Consider the following 17,403-nt stretch of genomic DNA (forward strand, 5'->3'; position numbering starts at 1 on the left):
AATAAGATCCTTTTGAGGCAAGTCACCATAGTTTCCTGGGTTTCCTAGCAGCCCAAGCAAAGAGGGAAACTTAAAAGGATAAAATTCACGTCTGTAAAATACAAACAAACCATTAGCTCAGGAGGGGAGGAGTGGGTCCTTGCCACATATAAACTTCCCCCAAAAGCACTCATAAAAGGGGCCACATGTTCGGATGGACAAGGCCCTCATCAGCTTCCCTGCAGTGAGTAGCATAGCCATTTTGTTGACTTCTTGCCATGGCCCTTGGGGTAGGCCTGGTGACAAGGCTCCATCTGGGGCAAGGACTCCCCTGGAGGCCTGTGCGGCGTGCAGTTCATCACTTCTCAGAGGGCAGTCTCCTGAGGAAGATGTCAGATCTGGGAGATGATCTCCCACCAAAAAAAGAAAAAAAAAAAGCCCAGACCACATAGATGTGACAAGAACTATGTGACAGCGGCATATTGAATGCTCTAAGAAGTCCCGCAATTAAGAAATTGGCCCAGCATTCCCCAAACTGATTTAATCATCAGACCTTTAAACAGACAAACAAACAAAAAAAAAACCGTAGTTGGCACACTGGGGAACATTGATCCAAAACAGGGGTCAGCAAACTTTCTGTTAAGAGCCCGGTAGTGATGTTGAATATACAGTCTCTGACATAACTACTCAGCTCTGCCATTGTATCCAAAAAGCGTGGCTATGTTCCAGTAGAGCTTCACTTATGGATACTGAAATTTGAACTTCATACAATTTTCCCATGTCATGAAATAATATTCTTTTGGGGTTCCCCCCCACCGAACCATTTAAAAATGCACAAACCATTCTTATCTCACAGATCATTCAAAAACCAGGTGGCAGGCTCTTTTTGGTCTGTGGCTATAGTTTGCTGTCCCATGATCAAGGATAATGTTAGGGTGGTATGTCTTTCCAGCAAGCCTTCCTGACCACTGTTCCTCAGAGTTGTTTTAATTTAGACTTTTATGTTTCTGGTTTAGGAGCAGATTAAAAAAAAATAATAAAACAGCAGTAGAGAGTTGGTTTGAGTGTTTACAGGCTATTCTAAGATTTCTCTCAGAAACAGTTAGTGGGTCCTCTTAAACAAGACATTTACAAATTACAGTTGAAGCCCTAAAATTTTACTCTGTCTTATATGCCTGCATCAGTTTGACACTGAAATGTTTTAGGGGGCATTATTCATTCATTCACTGAAATAAAAGTCAAAACACTGTGAGACATTTAATTTTAAGAAAACATAACTTCCTTTTCAGCAATCGAAGTAAACCAGTAAACTGTGGCCCCCACAAAGCTAACAGTGTTCTTTTTGATTTCTGACTAGAGGGACATTCTTTCAGCTTCTTATGATGTCATTAAGGAAGGAGGATCAAAATATTCCCGCCTCCAAGTCTGACATTTTACTTTCAGTTCCGCAAGTATTTATTGAGTACTCAGTGTATATATAAAGCATTTCGCTAACTTTTATGGGGGATACAAAAGGAACAGCAAACAGACAGTTTCTTCTTTACCTTGTGATGCAAGTTCAAGATCCTTGCCAATTTAGAGCCCATTACTTTGGTGTCAGGATTAATTTCCCCTCCCTGTCTCTTCTTGTTAGCAAGTAGGCATCCATTCAACAAACACTTGTGAGTTACAGCCTCTGTATAGCCCTGGAACATGGCCTTCAGGGAGCTTACTTTCCAGAGGATAGCTGGTGTTTCTCTTTTCATCTGGCACTGTGCCATAAGTCCATCTTTTATATGGTGGAACAGAAATTATTTCTTTGTATCCTGAGACCTCCACATTTATATTCTCCCCCGCCGCGGTGTGCACTTCTTCTTGAACTATTTAGTGAGGAGAGTAGATGTCCCGATAAGCCACTCTTCCTGGGACTGTGCTCTCAGTGCTCTAGTTCCTTCTACCTGAGTGGCACTCACCTCTCCCCACCCTCTTCTCTTAGTTACCAGTGAGTTCATGGTTTTACCTGATGCATAATTTTTAAGTTATTGACTGTATTTTGCAATACGAGTCTACAGGATTGCTAAACATCTTTATAAGCAGTATTATATATGCATTTTTTTGATTGGAGATTACAGTGCTGATTTTTTCTATTTATAAAAATAATAGTTACAGTGAAAATTTTGAAAAATATGGACAAGTATACAGGGGAAATAATGAGTAATTCTAGCACCTGCTCATCAACTTTATTAATAAGGCATATTCTTTCCTTGATTCAAAAGTCATACTCAAAATTTTTAATTCTTGAATTAATGAACAGTAAAGTTGGCCTTTATTTGTTGTGCATTTATATGAATTTTAAGCCCTGTATGGATTCACATAATCACCATGACAGTCAAGATACCAGAAAGCTCTGTTCCCCCGGAACAAGTACTCCCAGCCCCTGGCAACCACTGATCTGCTGTCATATAATGTTGTCGTTGTGACAGTGTCCTAGAAATGGAATTACATATCATATAAACTCATGAGAATGGCGTTTTGAACTTAGCATAGTAACTTTGAGATTCTTCAAGTTACTACACGTACGAAAAATTTGTTCCTTTTCGTTGCTAAGTAGTAGTTATTCCCTTGTATAGCTCTACCACATCTTGGCTATCTGTATATTATTTTTAAGAGTCTCTAAAATCAATGTTAATATGGTGGGGGTTTTTCGTTTCCCTAAAAATGTGCTGCTGAATTGCTGGTGCCTGTTACAATCAGTAGTGGCCTAGAATCAAGCTGCTGCGGGGTGAACTGAGCGGTGGGAGGGATCACCGTGGGCTGTGAGGGTGGTCAGCCATGAGGGAAAAGAGCAAGCAGGGGACGGAGGAAGGAAGGCCCTGAGAACTTTGCAGGCCAGCCCCCAGAGCCAGCTTTGCAGCCTCTCAGGGCTTTGAGGACATTTTGAGCAGAGGAGCGACCGACCGGAGGAAAGAGGTCTCTGCCACCCCAGCCGGTCTCATTGTGGTGGGTAGAGGATGCTCCCGTCGCTAGTGCTGATGCCTCCGGAAGAGACCGGCACGCAGCAGCAGCCCTGCTAGTACTAGAGGACGCGAGGGCAGAGCATGGGAAGAGTCCAGAGACAGCAGAGGGCGCCAGCTAGAGAGCCTTGTGGGAGGGGCGGGTACTTCCTGTACCCCAGCCCCCGGGCCAGTGCCCCGGGGGGGGGGGGGGGGGAGGGAAGGCAGGAGGCGGGGAGAACTCAGGACAGGCTGCTCCAACCGTGGGTATTTACATGGTCAGACTGGGGAGCTGGGCACGGCATGTTATGTGGGAAACGAAAGCAAAATGAGAACGTCCCAGCACTTGACAGATTAAGAGTGAGAAGTGCATCGGGGGGCCGTGCGAAGATACGTGGACAGAGGCCATACTGGATTCTGTGAGCTTGGGTGCAGTGTACGATGATTCCACGAAAACCAACTGATTTAGGGCCAATTCCAAGTATAGTTGTATTATGGCTAACTGTATGGGCCCAGGTTTTTTTTGTAAAACTTCTTCTCAGGTCCCGTCCCCTGTGTCACAAGTCAGGTGATTTGTACTGTGGCAAATCCCACTTGGGTGGAGATAGAAGAAGGAACAGTGAGTCATCCTCCCAAGGACAGGTTCCCACTAGCCGCTGAGGAAGAGGGCGGCCAAAATAAGAACTACCACCGGAGGGGAATTTACCGAAGGGCCTTGCTCCTCGTGTCAGAAAACTCTTCTGGGAAGCCTCGTCCGTGGAAGCCACCTCAGTCTCCCTGCTCACACCTTTCTTGCTCAGGACCAAGGAACAGTAGGTGCCAGTTGACAGAGAGGAAGAAGACCCTTAGAGACAGGATGGAGTCTTGGTGGCTTCCCCCATTTGTCTCTCCCCTGTCTCACTGTAGACTAAAGATCCCCTTGTCAGAGAGCCATGACAGAAGTTACTCGTCCCTTTGCCTACCATTTGCACGTTCGCAAAGTAACTGTTCTTTAAAACTCGAGTACGGTGGGCCAAAGACTCTGGTATTTGCCGCATCGCTAATTATATCTTCAATCTTTCCCAGGAAAGACTGTATCTTCACCATTGACCCATCTACTGCCCGCGACCTCGATGATGCCCTCTCCTGCAAGCCGCTTGCTGACGGTAGGATGGAAATTTCTAGACCTTTCCGGGTAGCGGGCAGTCTGCATGCCTTTGTGGTCAGTCTGGCCGCCTCGTACTTCCCAGGCTGTGTAATGTGCAGGGTTGGGTTTGCTTTGTTCCTGAACTTGCCCCTGAGCCTACACAGCACGAGACCTAAAGATTGTGTTCCTGTGGTGACTTTGATGAGGGCAAGCATGAGAAGGGTCCTCTCGCTGGGATCCTTCTGGGCCTCAGTGGAGGCAGCAGTGAGGACAGAAGAATGACTTCCAGGCCTTGGCCCCTCAGGAGGTTCCAGTTTGGGTGTGGCGTGTTAAAGAAGAAAGCCCTTAAGCTCTGCTTAGGAGACGCATTGGGTTCTTTACCTGAATTTGCCAACAGGTTGGGATGATGTGGGAGTATCCTCCAAAGGCGAATCGGCAGCAGGTAGTAGGAGCGCCGTCCCTGACAATGCCCTCGAGACCCGGCAGGTCATCGTCCCGGCAGATTGTGAAAGGCAGCTGGTAGGGGCTCCTTGAGCATTCTTTTGGGCTGGAGCTCAGCAGGAAGAGTGGGATTTGAGGCCAGTGGTCTTGGACAACTACAGTAGGGCGGAAGGGAAGATGTGTAGGGTATGAGAAGAGCAAACCCTATCACGCCCGCTCCAATGTCCCCTCCCCCACCACGTGCTAGTTATAGTCTTGAGTTACTCCTGGGCCCTCTCTAGGATGGTGTCTAGGTGACTGCTTTGGCTTTAGTCATTCTTGGATACGGCTTTGGCACTATCACGGGCTTTGACGGCTTGCCGATGATGGGTATCCACCCTTGTGGTTTCAGTCTGCTGCAAAGTGTTGATGGCCCAGCAGCCTAGTCTTCTAAAACGTTGCAGAGGTGTTCGTGTAGTTCATTAACGCAAAACTCCATAGGTTCAGTGTGTGATCTCTTCTTTACTAGTGTAGGCTGTGAAGATTAGTAGAAACAAGGCTGAGAGACAGAAAACATCATTACCTAAAAATGCTTTTATTGTCTTTTAGTAGGAGTCCTCCTTGAAACTCTAGGCAAGATTGCTCAGTATTTTCAACTAAAAAAAAATGGAAAGAAAGATACAACATTAAAAAGAGAAAAGTCCCCAAAAAAGTTTTAGAGCAATGATATACTTTTAAAATCCAGAATGTAAGCAGCCTACTTAAAAAAAACACACACTGGGTTGGTTTCTCATCTTCTGAGCAATATTTGCTAAGTGCAAAGGCTTGAACATATCGCTCTCTGTGAGTCCACTCCCCTGACCTCCAGTGTGAAAAGTGCCCCCAGGAAGCAGGAAGCCAGGTGACAATAGACCTCACCTCTGTATTTCTCTTCTCTCCAGGTTCGCAGCCCTGCTCTGTTTAGCCTCATGCTTGGAAACAGTTGTTTCCTTTATTGTGTCCCCTTTATGGTCGTTAATGACACAAGGATAGGTCCAATGCCCGTTAGTGCGTCTTGGCTGGCCTGGATGGTATTCTCCTCACAGGGATACCAGGGAGCAAGCACGTGTCCTGCCCTGCTCACTCTACCTACCACCTACTACGTCTCCTGTCTAGGGCAGCTGATTAGCAGCACAGGTTTCACGTAGGGAATTGGTAGAAGACAGGGCAGGAAGAGTAGACGGGGGACAAATTGTACGTGTTTATAAATTTCCAACCAGAGAATGTTCTTTGTCAGACCACCGAAAACCAGTTGTTTTCAATCTCTTGTTCAAGGAGAGCAGTCAAAATAAGGAAAATAATTCAACCGTACAAGACGAAGGAAGAGGAGAGGAAGTAGAGGCAGAGAAGCATTGTAATCACTTAGGGAAATGGGTGATAAATTGGACTGGGGTTGGTGGCAGTGTGAAGGAGGGTGGGGAGGGCAGATGTGAGAAAGGGCGAATGACAGAAGAATCAATGCAAACGGACACGGGGGTTGAGGGAGAGGAGTCCGAGAGGGAACAAAAGTTGCAACCTGGATGATGGGGAACTGGAATTTACAAGTTAGAAACCAGGACGTCGGGAGGACGAGCTGGTTAGGGAGAGATTGTGTCTACGTGGAGTTGTCTTTCTGGTGATGCTCATTTACCTAAGCTGCTGCACATCCTTCTCCAGAGGAGGCAGGGTACAAATAAGCCCTATAACCACATACACAGAGAGCCCTGAAGGAAAGTAGACAACACACCAGAGTGCAAACAGCAATTTTTTTAGGATAATGGGATCATAAGTGTTTTTTGGTCTTTTCTCTGGTTTCCAAGCTTTTATAATGTGGTAATAATAGTTTTATAATGAAAAAATTTTTGTAATAAAAAAAAATTATGAGGTGCCAGAAATCACAGGCTGCCCAGTAGCGCACTGCACCAGGTGATCAGATACCTTGTATCTGCTTAGTTATTCTCGCATTCCAGAGGAGTAATTAACATGTGGTCCTTTGGCAGAGCAGCAGAAAAAGGACATGGAAAAGGAGTCAGAGAAGAATCTGAAAAGGCGAGGGTTGGTCAGTCAAGCGCTTTTATGGTGGCACTTCTACAGTTGGCCTTTGTGACAATGGTTTCTGCCAAAGCTATTTATCCAGGGAGATGAAAACTGAAAGTCAATTCCAGTTTGGATTGGGGTGAGGTTGGCTCAGTTCAGGTTCCGTTAGTTAGCAGTTCATGTCAATTTTTGCTGAGAGGAAAAAATGTTTAATGTTTCAAGAAGCAAATAATGTTTTCTGGCCATATTTACATCATCTATAACCATTTTTATTTAAAGAAAGTTTCGAGGCCAGACTTTCCTTTGGTCCTGTTGAAATCATCTGAATGACTGTTCTGTGCAAATAAAACCTGCCGACAGATGCAACTCAATTTAGTCCTCACTGTCCCATTCTGTAGAATTCCGATGTCCCCTCAGGACTTGTTACCAGTGTCTCCTATAGGTGCGAGACTTAGACCCCACAGTCTGCAGATAAATTCTGCGGAAAGGCAGTGACACCTGCTCCCCGGTATGTGAGGGTTATGCTGGCAGGCTGATGAGGGGTGCCCCCTACCCTCAAGAAATCTCTGCTCTGGAAGGGATTCTCCCGTCATCTAGCCTGCGAATTCCCCACCTCCGGGAGCCTACAAGTACATTTGAGTGGAACATTCCCCGGGCGTCACCCAGCGCACTAACTTTAACGCAGAGCAATTCACTTTTGCTCGAGAAAATACTGAATAACGCAAGTGAATGAGAGTGGCAGTATAGTGATAACCCAGAATCTAAAGACAGCAAATCACACCCTCCCTCGTTTTATTACTGGAACAGATCACTTGCAACACACCTCACAGTCGACCTCACCCCTCAAGTGCGGGAATGCCACAGTTGTCACATCACCCTCTGTTTTTCACATTACCTCCACAGCATCCACTTATTGAACATCCAGATTGCCTTTTTTTTTTTTAATTTTTTTTTTCAACGTTTATTTTTATTTGTGGGACAGAGAGAGACAGAGCATGAACGGGGGAGGGGCAGAGAGAGAGGGAGACACAGAACCGGAAACAGGCTCCAGGCTCCGAGCCATCAGCCCAGAGCCCGACGCGGGGCTCGAACTCACGGACCGCGAGATCGTGACCTGGCTGAAGTCGGACGCTTAACCGACTGCGCCCCCCAGGCGCCCCCCAGATTGCCTTTTAACGCTCTACCTTGCCGGCAGCCCATTTGGCCTTCAGATTGCATGACTGTTAGGAAACCCTTCCCTGTAATGAGCTGAAATATTGCTGTCTTCCAACACTTTTCTTTCCTTGGGTCCCATCCGTACCTACTGGAGTCCAGAGAACAAGTCTTGTCTGTCATGTGACCACGCCCGAGGCACTAGATAGCAGCTGTCTTGTGTATCTGCTTCACAACTTCTCAGCTAAGCAACCTTTTCAGAGGACGTGGGGTACAAATATATATATATAAAAATATACGTATATATTTATACATTATATATAAATAAATATATAATAATATATAACATATATATATTCTTCCACGTGCTGTAGCTTTTAAAGCTTGAGCCTGTTTCCCATGTCATGGAGTCACTTCCGCCTTGATGAGGTCTGAGGTACATGGCAGCCTCTATCCAGACTTCTCCATGGCCATCAGGGCCTGGTGACTCTCCCAGCCAGTTGCTTCTTCCTGGGCTGACCCAAGTCCAGAGGAACAGGCACCCGTTCTCTTCAGTGAGACGAGCCTTCTCGCTTTGCTTTAGTCTCAAGAGGAAATTGTTAGGCAGGACCTTTACTCAGCTTAGCTGATTCAGGCTCCCACCAGATCCTGCAGGAAATTGATGTTCACTGCCTGTCTCACAGCTGCTTTTTCCAATGTTTTATTCTCTAATGAGCGCTCTGCCTTTAGACGTGGCAGGATTGTGCTAGGAAGGCCTTAGACATGAAGGATTTGGGCTGGGGAAAGGGGGGAATGGGGAATGACTGCTAATGGGTGTGAGGGTTCTTTTTGGGGTGATGAAAATGTTCTGAAATTAGATGGGTGGTAGTTGCACAACTCTCAATATACCAGAAACCACTGGGGGGGGGGGGATGAGTGAATGGATGAATGAATAAGAACAAACAAACAAACAAACAACCCATTCCTCCTTGAGGCTTTCTGAGGAGTCTACACCTTAACCACAACTTAGCGGAAGTCTGGAGGGAATGCCTGGGCTGGATACCCATAGTCACATCCCTCTCACCTGTCTCTCCCCTTTCTGCTTTCTTCGCTGAGCCATGAAATCCCCGCCCAAGGAGCACACCCCTCTATTCAATGAAATCCCCGCCCAAGGAGCACACCCCTCTATTCAACCAACTGCTCACGTTTCCTGTCCCCACAGAGCGCAGCCATCTGACTCAAAGAAAGCAGGATCCGACCTACTGTCCAGGTGTAAGAAAATGCTCAGATAAACAGAAGTCATCCAGCCTGAGAGGTCTCAGGAATGCAGGTTACTTACTTTGCTGTAGGGGGCGCCAGTCTTCTGGCCTGGTTTGCCTCTGTTGCCTTCCTGGTTGCATGGCTTTCCCTTCTGTGAGGAGGAAGGAGTAGGGAGCAGTGTCTCAGGGAATGGGAAGAAGAGACTAGAAGCAAAGCCTGTGAGAATTTCATAGGATTCCTAAACTCAGTAACTTCCCGTGTGGTTCTATTTGTCACCTGCTGAGAGTTTCTTGTTACAATGAGTGCCTTCGGAGGCAGTGAGGAAGAAGGAGCTGGAGACACTGTACCACTGTATTCCAGGCTTAGACCAGAGAATCTGACCAATACGATGGGTGGTAGTCATTTTAGACGGCAAACTGCTGACAGGACGTCTCTGGCTCTGCCTCTGGGAAGGAAAAGAGAGCATGGAAGTCCTGGAGCTTGTGAGTGAACGTCTGGGTGAATCCTAGCAACCAGGCTGGACCCCCCGCCCCCTGTGCTCCCAGGCTCTGCTCTCCCTTCTGGGCATATCTTACCCCACCACTCACTCACCCCAGCCCTTTACATTTCTCTTTGGTCTGGCTTCCTCCTCTCTCTATACAAACTTCAGTCTCCTTCATCCTACAAAACCTTTCCTCAGCTCTGCTCCACCTCAGGAACTTTCACCTGCGTGTGTCCATCAGGACATCTTGAAAGAATCTTCGGAACTGGCTGCTGCTACTTTCTCACTTCCTTCCCTTTGCAACATGGCTTCAGGAAGTTCAGCGCAATAGGTTGTCCCTGACCTCAGGTCCCCCCAAATCTGTGCACCTCTTTGTTCTTCCTTCTTGAAACCCGCTTTTCTTTGGATTCAGAAAGCCCTGCTTGCTCTTGGTTCTAATGTTTGGACTACTTTTGTCCAGGTACTTTCTTTAGCCTTCCTTTCTCAGTCTCTCTCCTCTCGAGAGTCTGCATAGCTTCCAGGCCATTCTCCTCCACCCCATGCTCCTTGTCCTTGCATTTGCGGCCCCTTTGCGTACAGCCCTGTTTCCCACGAGAGCTATGTGGCTGACTCGAGATTTGACTGGTCGCTTTCTCAGTAAGGCCCTCCCTTGCCTTATTCACCCTGCCCCCACTCCCTCTCCTTTCCTACTTGATCTCTTTCCCCACCACTCATCACCCATTATTGATTTACTAATCTTGGTTCTGTCTGTCTGCCCACCATTCGCTGCCACAGACGCCAGGCTCAGCATAGGCGCTCAGTGAATCTTTGCGGGTGTTTGCAGGTGCTTGAGGGGAATGGCCTTCCAGGCAGAGGGAAGAGTGTATGCAAAGCCCCAGGTGACAAAAGCATGGTGTTCTAGAGGGAACTACACAGCGCTTGAAATACTGGGAGCGTGAGGTTCGGGTGAGGTGATAGTTGTGGATAAAGCAGGGAGGAGACCATGAATTCCTTTGCAGGCCCTGCTGGAAAGTTTAGATTTTGTGGAGAAGACAGCATTTTAACTTGGAGAACAACAGCATCTGTCATTCAAGAAATAAGATCAAGGACCCAGCTAGATATACAATAGCGGAAAACACTTGACCCAGCTTCCTGTCGTCTCTAGGTTAATATCAAGTAAAATGGAATAAGTAAATGTGGGAATGACCATAGTTTGGATGTGGGAGCTGGGTGGGGGACAGACAGAAACATTTTAACCGACGCTTGAGAATAAACGGGGGTAAGCCCAGATGAAGAATGGGGAGAAAGAACATTTCAGGCTAAGGGAATGGAATATGTGGAGGCTCTGAGGCACAAAGACTTTGGTCTTGAAAGGAACCCAAAAGTCAGTGTGGCCGGAACATGGTGGGATGGGAGGAGTCTGTGAGGTAGTCGGGAAAGGGGCTTGCAGGCTCTGGGAAGGAGTTTTGTCCTGAGGGCAATGGTGAGCAAAGAGTCTTAAGCGGGAGAGAGTCAGGATCCAACTTGCAGGTTGGAGAGATCACTCTGGCAGCAGTGAGGAGCCTGGATTAGAGCAATGGCATTGAAATGGTCTAGGTAAGAGGTGGAGAGTGCCCAACCATGGCAAAGGCGTGCAGCCAGAACTGGAGGGAGGCATTAGCCGGGAAGGGAGATCAGGGCAGGGCTCGGGGTCTGGGCAACTGCAGGAGCATCTTAACTGGTCTCCCAAGTCTGCCCTTTTCTTCCCATGTATTGAAGTCAAGGCAGTCCTTACAAAACGTCCATCCCATCAAGGTCATTCCCTGCTTCACTCCCTCCGAGGCTCCCGTCGCACTAAGGATGCAAACCCAGGGCTTGACTCTGACTGACCGCTAACTCTAATCCTCTGACATTGCTCCCCACAGTGCCTCTCTTACTTGCTCCCCTCCAGCCGCATGGCCTCTTTGTTGTCCCTCAGATGTGCCCGGCTGTTCCTGCCTCAGCACTTCTGCACTTAGTTTCCCTCTGTCCAAATCCCTCTTCTCCAGTTCCTTCCCGGCTCTTAGGTTCTGCTCAGATGTCATCTCAGGGAGGCCCTTCCTGACCACCCTTGTCACCAGTCTCATCTACACCACCGCCTTCTGATTGTCTTTAAGACGTTTGCGTGGGTCTGCCCCACTGGATGGAAATCTTTATGAGAGCAAGGACGTCGTTTGTTCACTGCTGACCCCTCAGTGCCCAGAGCACTGGGTGCCACATAGTCGGCACACATGCAGATGTTTGTTGAGTGAATGAATGGATGAGTTGTTAAACTTTTGATAGTGGAGGTAAGAGAAGAATCTAGAATGTTATCTAAGCTTCTGGCTTGGGCGTCGGCACTGGGTGGACTGTAATGCCCTTCAGTAGGAAATATTGAGGGGAGCTGGTTTTGGGGGGAAAGACCGTGAGTTCTGATCAGCACAGGCTGAGTTTGCAGTCCCTGGGAGACATCCGGGTAGAAATACCCAGGGGATAAGGAACAGGGTTAAGGCTGGAGATGGGATCTGGGAGCCTTCAGTGTGTGGGCCTGGGACAGGTGACCCAGGAGAAGTCAGACTGAGAGGAAGACCAGCCTGAACCCTGGGAGAGAGGCCCAACAGAAAACCCCCCCGGATGAGGCTGTGGGGATTGGAGGCAAACAGGGAAGGGAGAGGAGACAGGCAGAGCGGGCTAAATGGCAGAGAGTCACAAAGGATGCAGGAAAGCCACATAGAAGAGAACTGTAAACGTCTTTGGGCTTGGCAAGTAGGATCCTGTTGATGACCTTGGTGAAACTACTCTACTGTCAGTGGCTTCCAGGAGGGGAAGCCAGGCTGTGGGTGGTGGAGGACAGAGTGGAAAACAGGAATGGCGATTGCTTTCTTGGGGAAGCTTGGCTGTGAAAGGTACGAGAGGCAGGGAGGACACGATCAGAGGAGGCTTTTTCATTGCTTTTAAGATGGAATTGATTTTTAAGATGTCTCTGTGTTGGGAGATAAGAGACTTTGGAGAAGGAAAAATGGAAAACATAGGAAAGAGATGAGTTGATTATTTTTCAAGGCCTTGAAGAAGAAGGCGGGAGTGATTCAGAGTGTAAGTGCAGAGCGAGGCCAAGACATGGATAGTGAACACCCCTTCCTTTGAGACCAAGAGGACTCAGGCACTTGCTCCTTTACACCTGATAAGATCCCTTTTAACAGGGAGAGGAAGTGGAACACCTACTGAGGGCCGGGGGCGGGGTGCAGGGAAGGGGTTTGGGGGGTCCGGGGGGGGTGGGGACAGAGAAAAGGGTACGGGAGGGAGCTGACCAGGATCCCGTTGCACAGAGCTTTAGGGAGCACTCTTCAGGAATGCTGAGTTGGAATGCTACCAGGTCCAGGTGATTTTCTTCAGTAATCCTCAGCCCCCTAGGTGAGGGAGAAGTTGCAGTGGTCCAAATCTGGGGGTTTGCTGGGAGGGTGAGCATGACAGGCACCAGGACAAGGCTGCTAGGACCTTGCTTCTCCTCTGAACCTGCTTCTTCTCTGTCCCCTCCTTTTATAAAGACATCACCTGCCACCTGGTCAACCGAAGTTTTTTTTTTTGAAGGAATCCCGGAATCACACTTGATTCCCCTTCTTCTCAGCACTGTTGTCACAGCCTTTTCAATAATTTCCTTCCCGCCTCCCTGTCTATCTTCCACCTTCTACCCAGGTATCTTTTCTATTACATACACACAGAACCAGATCAGATTGCTTTTCTGTTTGAAAATCTCCTCACTATTTTTAGTAGAGCTTTGTTATCCAAGTTCTTTAAGATCAGTCACCAGCACTTCCTCTCCCACCTTCCCCACCTCCCAACATGCATGTGCGCACCACGCCCACACGCACGCGTGCACATACGTGCAGGCACACACCCACCCCTAGTAATAGCTGGCCACTCCAGGCTCTGCATAACCACAGCCTCTGAGCCTGCCCTTTGCCCTCTACGTAGAATGCCTGGCCTTCCTGCCTACTTCTGTGTTGGACTCCGACAGCAAGATAGAACTTTCCTTTCTTTTCTTTCTTCCTGGCGAAATGAATTGTTCCTATCCTGTTAGCACATTTTCTTCATGTCTTTCATGCAGCCATAAACATCAGCGTCTCTGGATTTAATTCCCCTTTTTGCTTGTTTCCTAAGAGCAGGGCATTCCTTGATATCTCTATATCCAGAGTATCATGCATGATTTCCTATATTCCATCTCATCAATCTAACCAGGCAACCTGTCTTATACTTTCCGTGTGCTTTTTCTATTTGTTACCTTGCCCTTTTTATTTTCAGTACGCATCTGCCCTTAGGTATGTGGGTTGCCCATGGGCTTATATGCTGACATATAAGCCAACTCCACATGCTCTCTTAAAACAAGTCTGTTTCTTTGGAATTAGTTGTATCTTTTTCCCATCACAATCAAGTCTTTCAGTCCTTCTCATCACGTCTCAGTGGTGCTGAGATCACTGAATTACATCTTGTGTTTGTGATATTTGTTCCCCCAGCTCTGTGGATTGGCGTACGTGAGGCTCACTTCCTCATCTCCTCTTGTGTGAGTCTTCTGCGTGGCCCACTCTGCTCTCTCATTTCGTGCCTACAGGCTTCACAGCAACTTGTTTCGTGGTGTTATTTTGCCATTTCTCTCTGTCTCTCTCCAGTCTGTATCCTGGCCACTTCCAAATTCAACGAGTACTAATTTCCTGATAAAATTAACTTCCTGAATGAACCTTAACATGATAGTAAACAAGCAAACAAACAGAAAAAAAGTTTGTGATACAAAAGCCAGAATTTGTTTTTCTGTAATTCTATTGGCAAACAGCCTTGCTAGTTAAGAAAAGGCTCTTTGGGGTGCCTGTATGGTTCAGTCAGTTAAGCACCCGACTTTGACTTAGGTCATGATCTCGCAGTCTGTGAGTTCGAGCCCTGCGTCGGGCTCTGTGCTGACAGCTCAGAACCTGGAGCCTGCTTCAGAATCTGTGTCTCCCTCTCTCTGCCCCCCCCGCTGCTCACACTCTGTCTCTTCCTATCTCTCAATAATAAATAAACATAAAATTTAAAATAAATAAAAAGAAAAGGCTTTTTAACAACCAAGTACATCTGCAGTGGCAATATGTTCATCCATCAATTTGGTGAAACAGAAAGTTGGTATCAGTTAAGTCTTAATGGTATATTGAGACATTGGAAATAAGTTTGTTTTTAATGCCACTCTCTTGGGAACACTCAGAGTTTCCATTGGTATATGGAGATAACACTGAGGTAATACCAGAACATAGAAATCAGGTGACATTTTGAAAACGAGATGCAGAATTTATCTGCAGAATTTCCTCTTGCTTTGAGATCTGTGAAACATCAGATAAAATCTGCTATTTTAGTTTGCGTAAGGCTGAAACAGAACATATGGCAGTGATTTTAATCTCTTTAGGGTCACAGGTGCCTTTGAGAATCTCATGATAGCAACAGACTCTCTTTTCAGAAAAATGCACACGCAGGTATATATACAATATTTGCATATCACTTACATTTTTAGTCAGATTGTAGAATGGATAGCCTGAAAAACCCTTCTTCATTAAAACTCTTTAAACAATGCATCTTTTAAAAATTAATGGCTAAGCTGGCCAAGAGCAGATAACCAAAGAAGAATATGTGTGCTAAAGTAGCTAACCTAATGGTATCTTCTGATGCCTGTGACCCAGACAGTTTGCTCAGGGCCTCAATCAACACTGTCTGCATTGTCCACAAAATTCCAAGCCAGGTGCTTAGTTTAGCATGGTACCAGGTAGACAGCGTTTCTAGAAGCCAGGCAGAAGGAATCATAAGAATATTCTGGGGGCACCTGGGTGGCTCAGTCTGTTCGGTGTCCGACTTCCACTCAGGTCATAATCTTGCAGTTCATGAGTTCAAGCCCCGCTTCGGGCTTGCTGCTGTTAGCCTGCTTTGGATCTTCTGTCTCTCTCTCTCTCTCTCTCTCTCTCTCTCTCTTTCTCTCTCTCTCTGTCCTTCCCCCGCTTGCGCTCTCTCTTAATAATAAAACGTTGAAAAAAAAAAAAAAAGCATATGCTTCCTAGAGGAAATAACCCTTGACCAAAACTTTAAAGATTTGTCAAAGAGATGGGGCGCCTGGGTGGCGCAGTCGGTTAAGCGTCCGACTTCAGCCAGGTCACGATCTCGCGGTCTGTGAGTTCGAGCCCCGCGTCGGGCTCTGGGCTGATGGCTCAGAGCCTGGAGCCTGTTTCCGATTCTGTGTCTCCCTCTCTCTCGGCCCCTCCCCCGTTCATGCTCTGTCTCTCTCTGTCCCAATAAATAAAAATAAAACGTTGAAAAAAAAAAAAAAAGATTTGTCAAAGAGAAAGTTCTAGTAAATGTAAGTTTATATAAAAGTGAAGAAACATGCAAAGCAATTTTAGCTTTTTTAGAGGAAAATTTTTATAACTTTAAGTGCTTGTATTAGAAAAGGAGAGCCTATAAAGATTATCTTCACAAATGTTTTAGATAAAGGGAAGGTGTAAGATGACATAGCATATGAACATATACTGTGGGTACAAGTACTGAACCAAATGTGAGAATTGTCTGCTGTAGTTGTAACAATAGAAGCCCCCTCTACTCCTCTAAGAAATACACAAAATGAGTAGCCAGACTCTGCTGTGCCTTTCATGCTGTCACAGTGAAAAGCAGAATTCATTTGCTTGAATAAGACAAGCTCCTATTTTTACTTTAGGCCATGCCAAAGTGAAAATCTTAAAAAAATAGACACAAAATCCCAAACATGGCTCTTAGAGCTTATTTTCATTTTTCTAGTATTAGAGTGCTATTAATTGTCAAGCCAAGGGTCTTCTTCCAAAACCCATTAATATTTGAAAAAAATTTGGCGTGTTAGGACTAACTTTGGAACAGAATTACATATGTTTGAAACATATAAACATACGATTTTTAATATTCAGCTTCTCCATTATTTTATATTTTATATATCATATGTGCTGTATTTATAGTGTTCATATTCATAAACATTTCAAATGTCTTTTAAATAATAGTAAAAATACAGTAAATAACTTCCCAGCCAGTAGAGTGAGGCCAATGGAAGGAGAAAAACAAAAACACTTCAATCTAAAAGAAGACAAGAGGAAAAAAATAGAAGCAGGACAAATAAAAAGCACATATGAAGGTGCCAAATTAATAAGCACATCAAATTTTACTCCATAGTTTAAAAGCAAAGACTTTTAGAGTGGATAAATCAACATGAAGTCACAAAGATTACATGTAAAAAGGTGGGAAAAGTGATACCAGTAACATACTAAGCAAAAGAGAGATTACAGGACGCCTGGGTGGCTCAGTCAGTTACATGTCCGAGTTCAGCTCAGGTCATGATCTCACAACTAGTGAGTTCGAGCCCCATGTTAGACTCTGTGCTGACAGCTCGGAGCCTGGAGCCTGTTTCGGATTCTGTGTCTCCCTCTCGCTCTGCCCCTCCCCCGCTCATGCTGTCTGTCTGTCTGTCTCTCTCTCTCTCTCTCTCAAAAATAAACATTAAAAAATAATAAAAAATAAATTATTAAAAAAGAGGTAGTGTATTTTTTATTAATATTTGGTAAATAGATTTTCAGATAGAAGACATTACTAAATGTAAAGAGAGCCACTAAATGATGATTAGAAGGATCACTTCATTGGGAAAATATGTCTCAATATATATTACTAAATAATATAGCTTCAAAATATTTAAAATAACAGTTGACCAAAATACAAGAAGAAATTGATAAATTCAGCTTCATAGTGAGTTAATTTAATAGACCTTCCCCAGGAAATAATAGTTCAAACAGACCGGAAATTCATTCAAACTATAGAAAATTTGAATAGCACAGTTAACAGGCTAGCTCTAATAACCATATCTGGAATACTGGACCCACAAGTGAAGATAACACATTGCTATCAAGCACACAGAAAACGTGAAAAATGACTTTGTGTTACACATGTTTTTAAGAGTCATTGGTATCATACACATTATT

At 45.7% G+C, this 17,403-nt stretch overlaps 1 protein-coding gene across 7 annotated transcripts in view; it reads left to right on the forward strand.

Moving 5' to 3' along the window:
- The window catches only part of DIS3L2 (DIS3 like 3'-5' exoribonuclease 2), a 350,877-nt gene that overhangs the window by 206,995 nt on the left and 126,479 nt on the right, over window positions 1-17,403 (forward strand). For all 7 annotated transcript variants that reach the window (XM_030324128.1, XM_030324127.1, XM_030324126.1 and 4 more), the window contains one exon: window positions 4,017-4,096. In XM_030324128.1, coding sequence (XP_030179988.1) covers window positions 4,017-4,096 — 80 coding nt within the window. The remainder of the gene's footprint in view (window positions 1-4,016; window positions 4,097-17,403) is intronic.

Source organism: Lynx canadensis, chromosome C1 (genome assembly GCF_007474595.2).
Source record: "Lynx canadensis isolate LIC74 chromosome C1, mLynCan4.pri.v2, whole genome shotgun sequence".
In the NCBI taxonomy this organism is placed as follows: Eukaryota; Metazoa; Chordata; class Mammalia; order Carnivora; family Felidae; genus Lynx; species Lynx canadensis.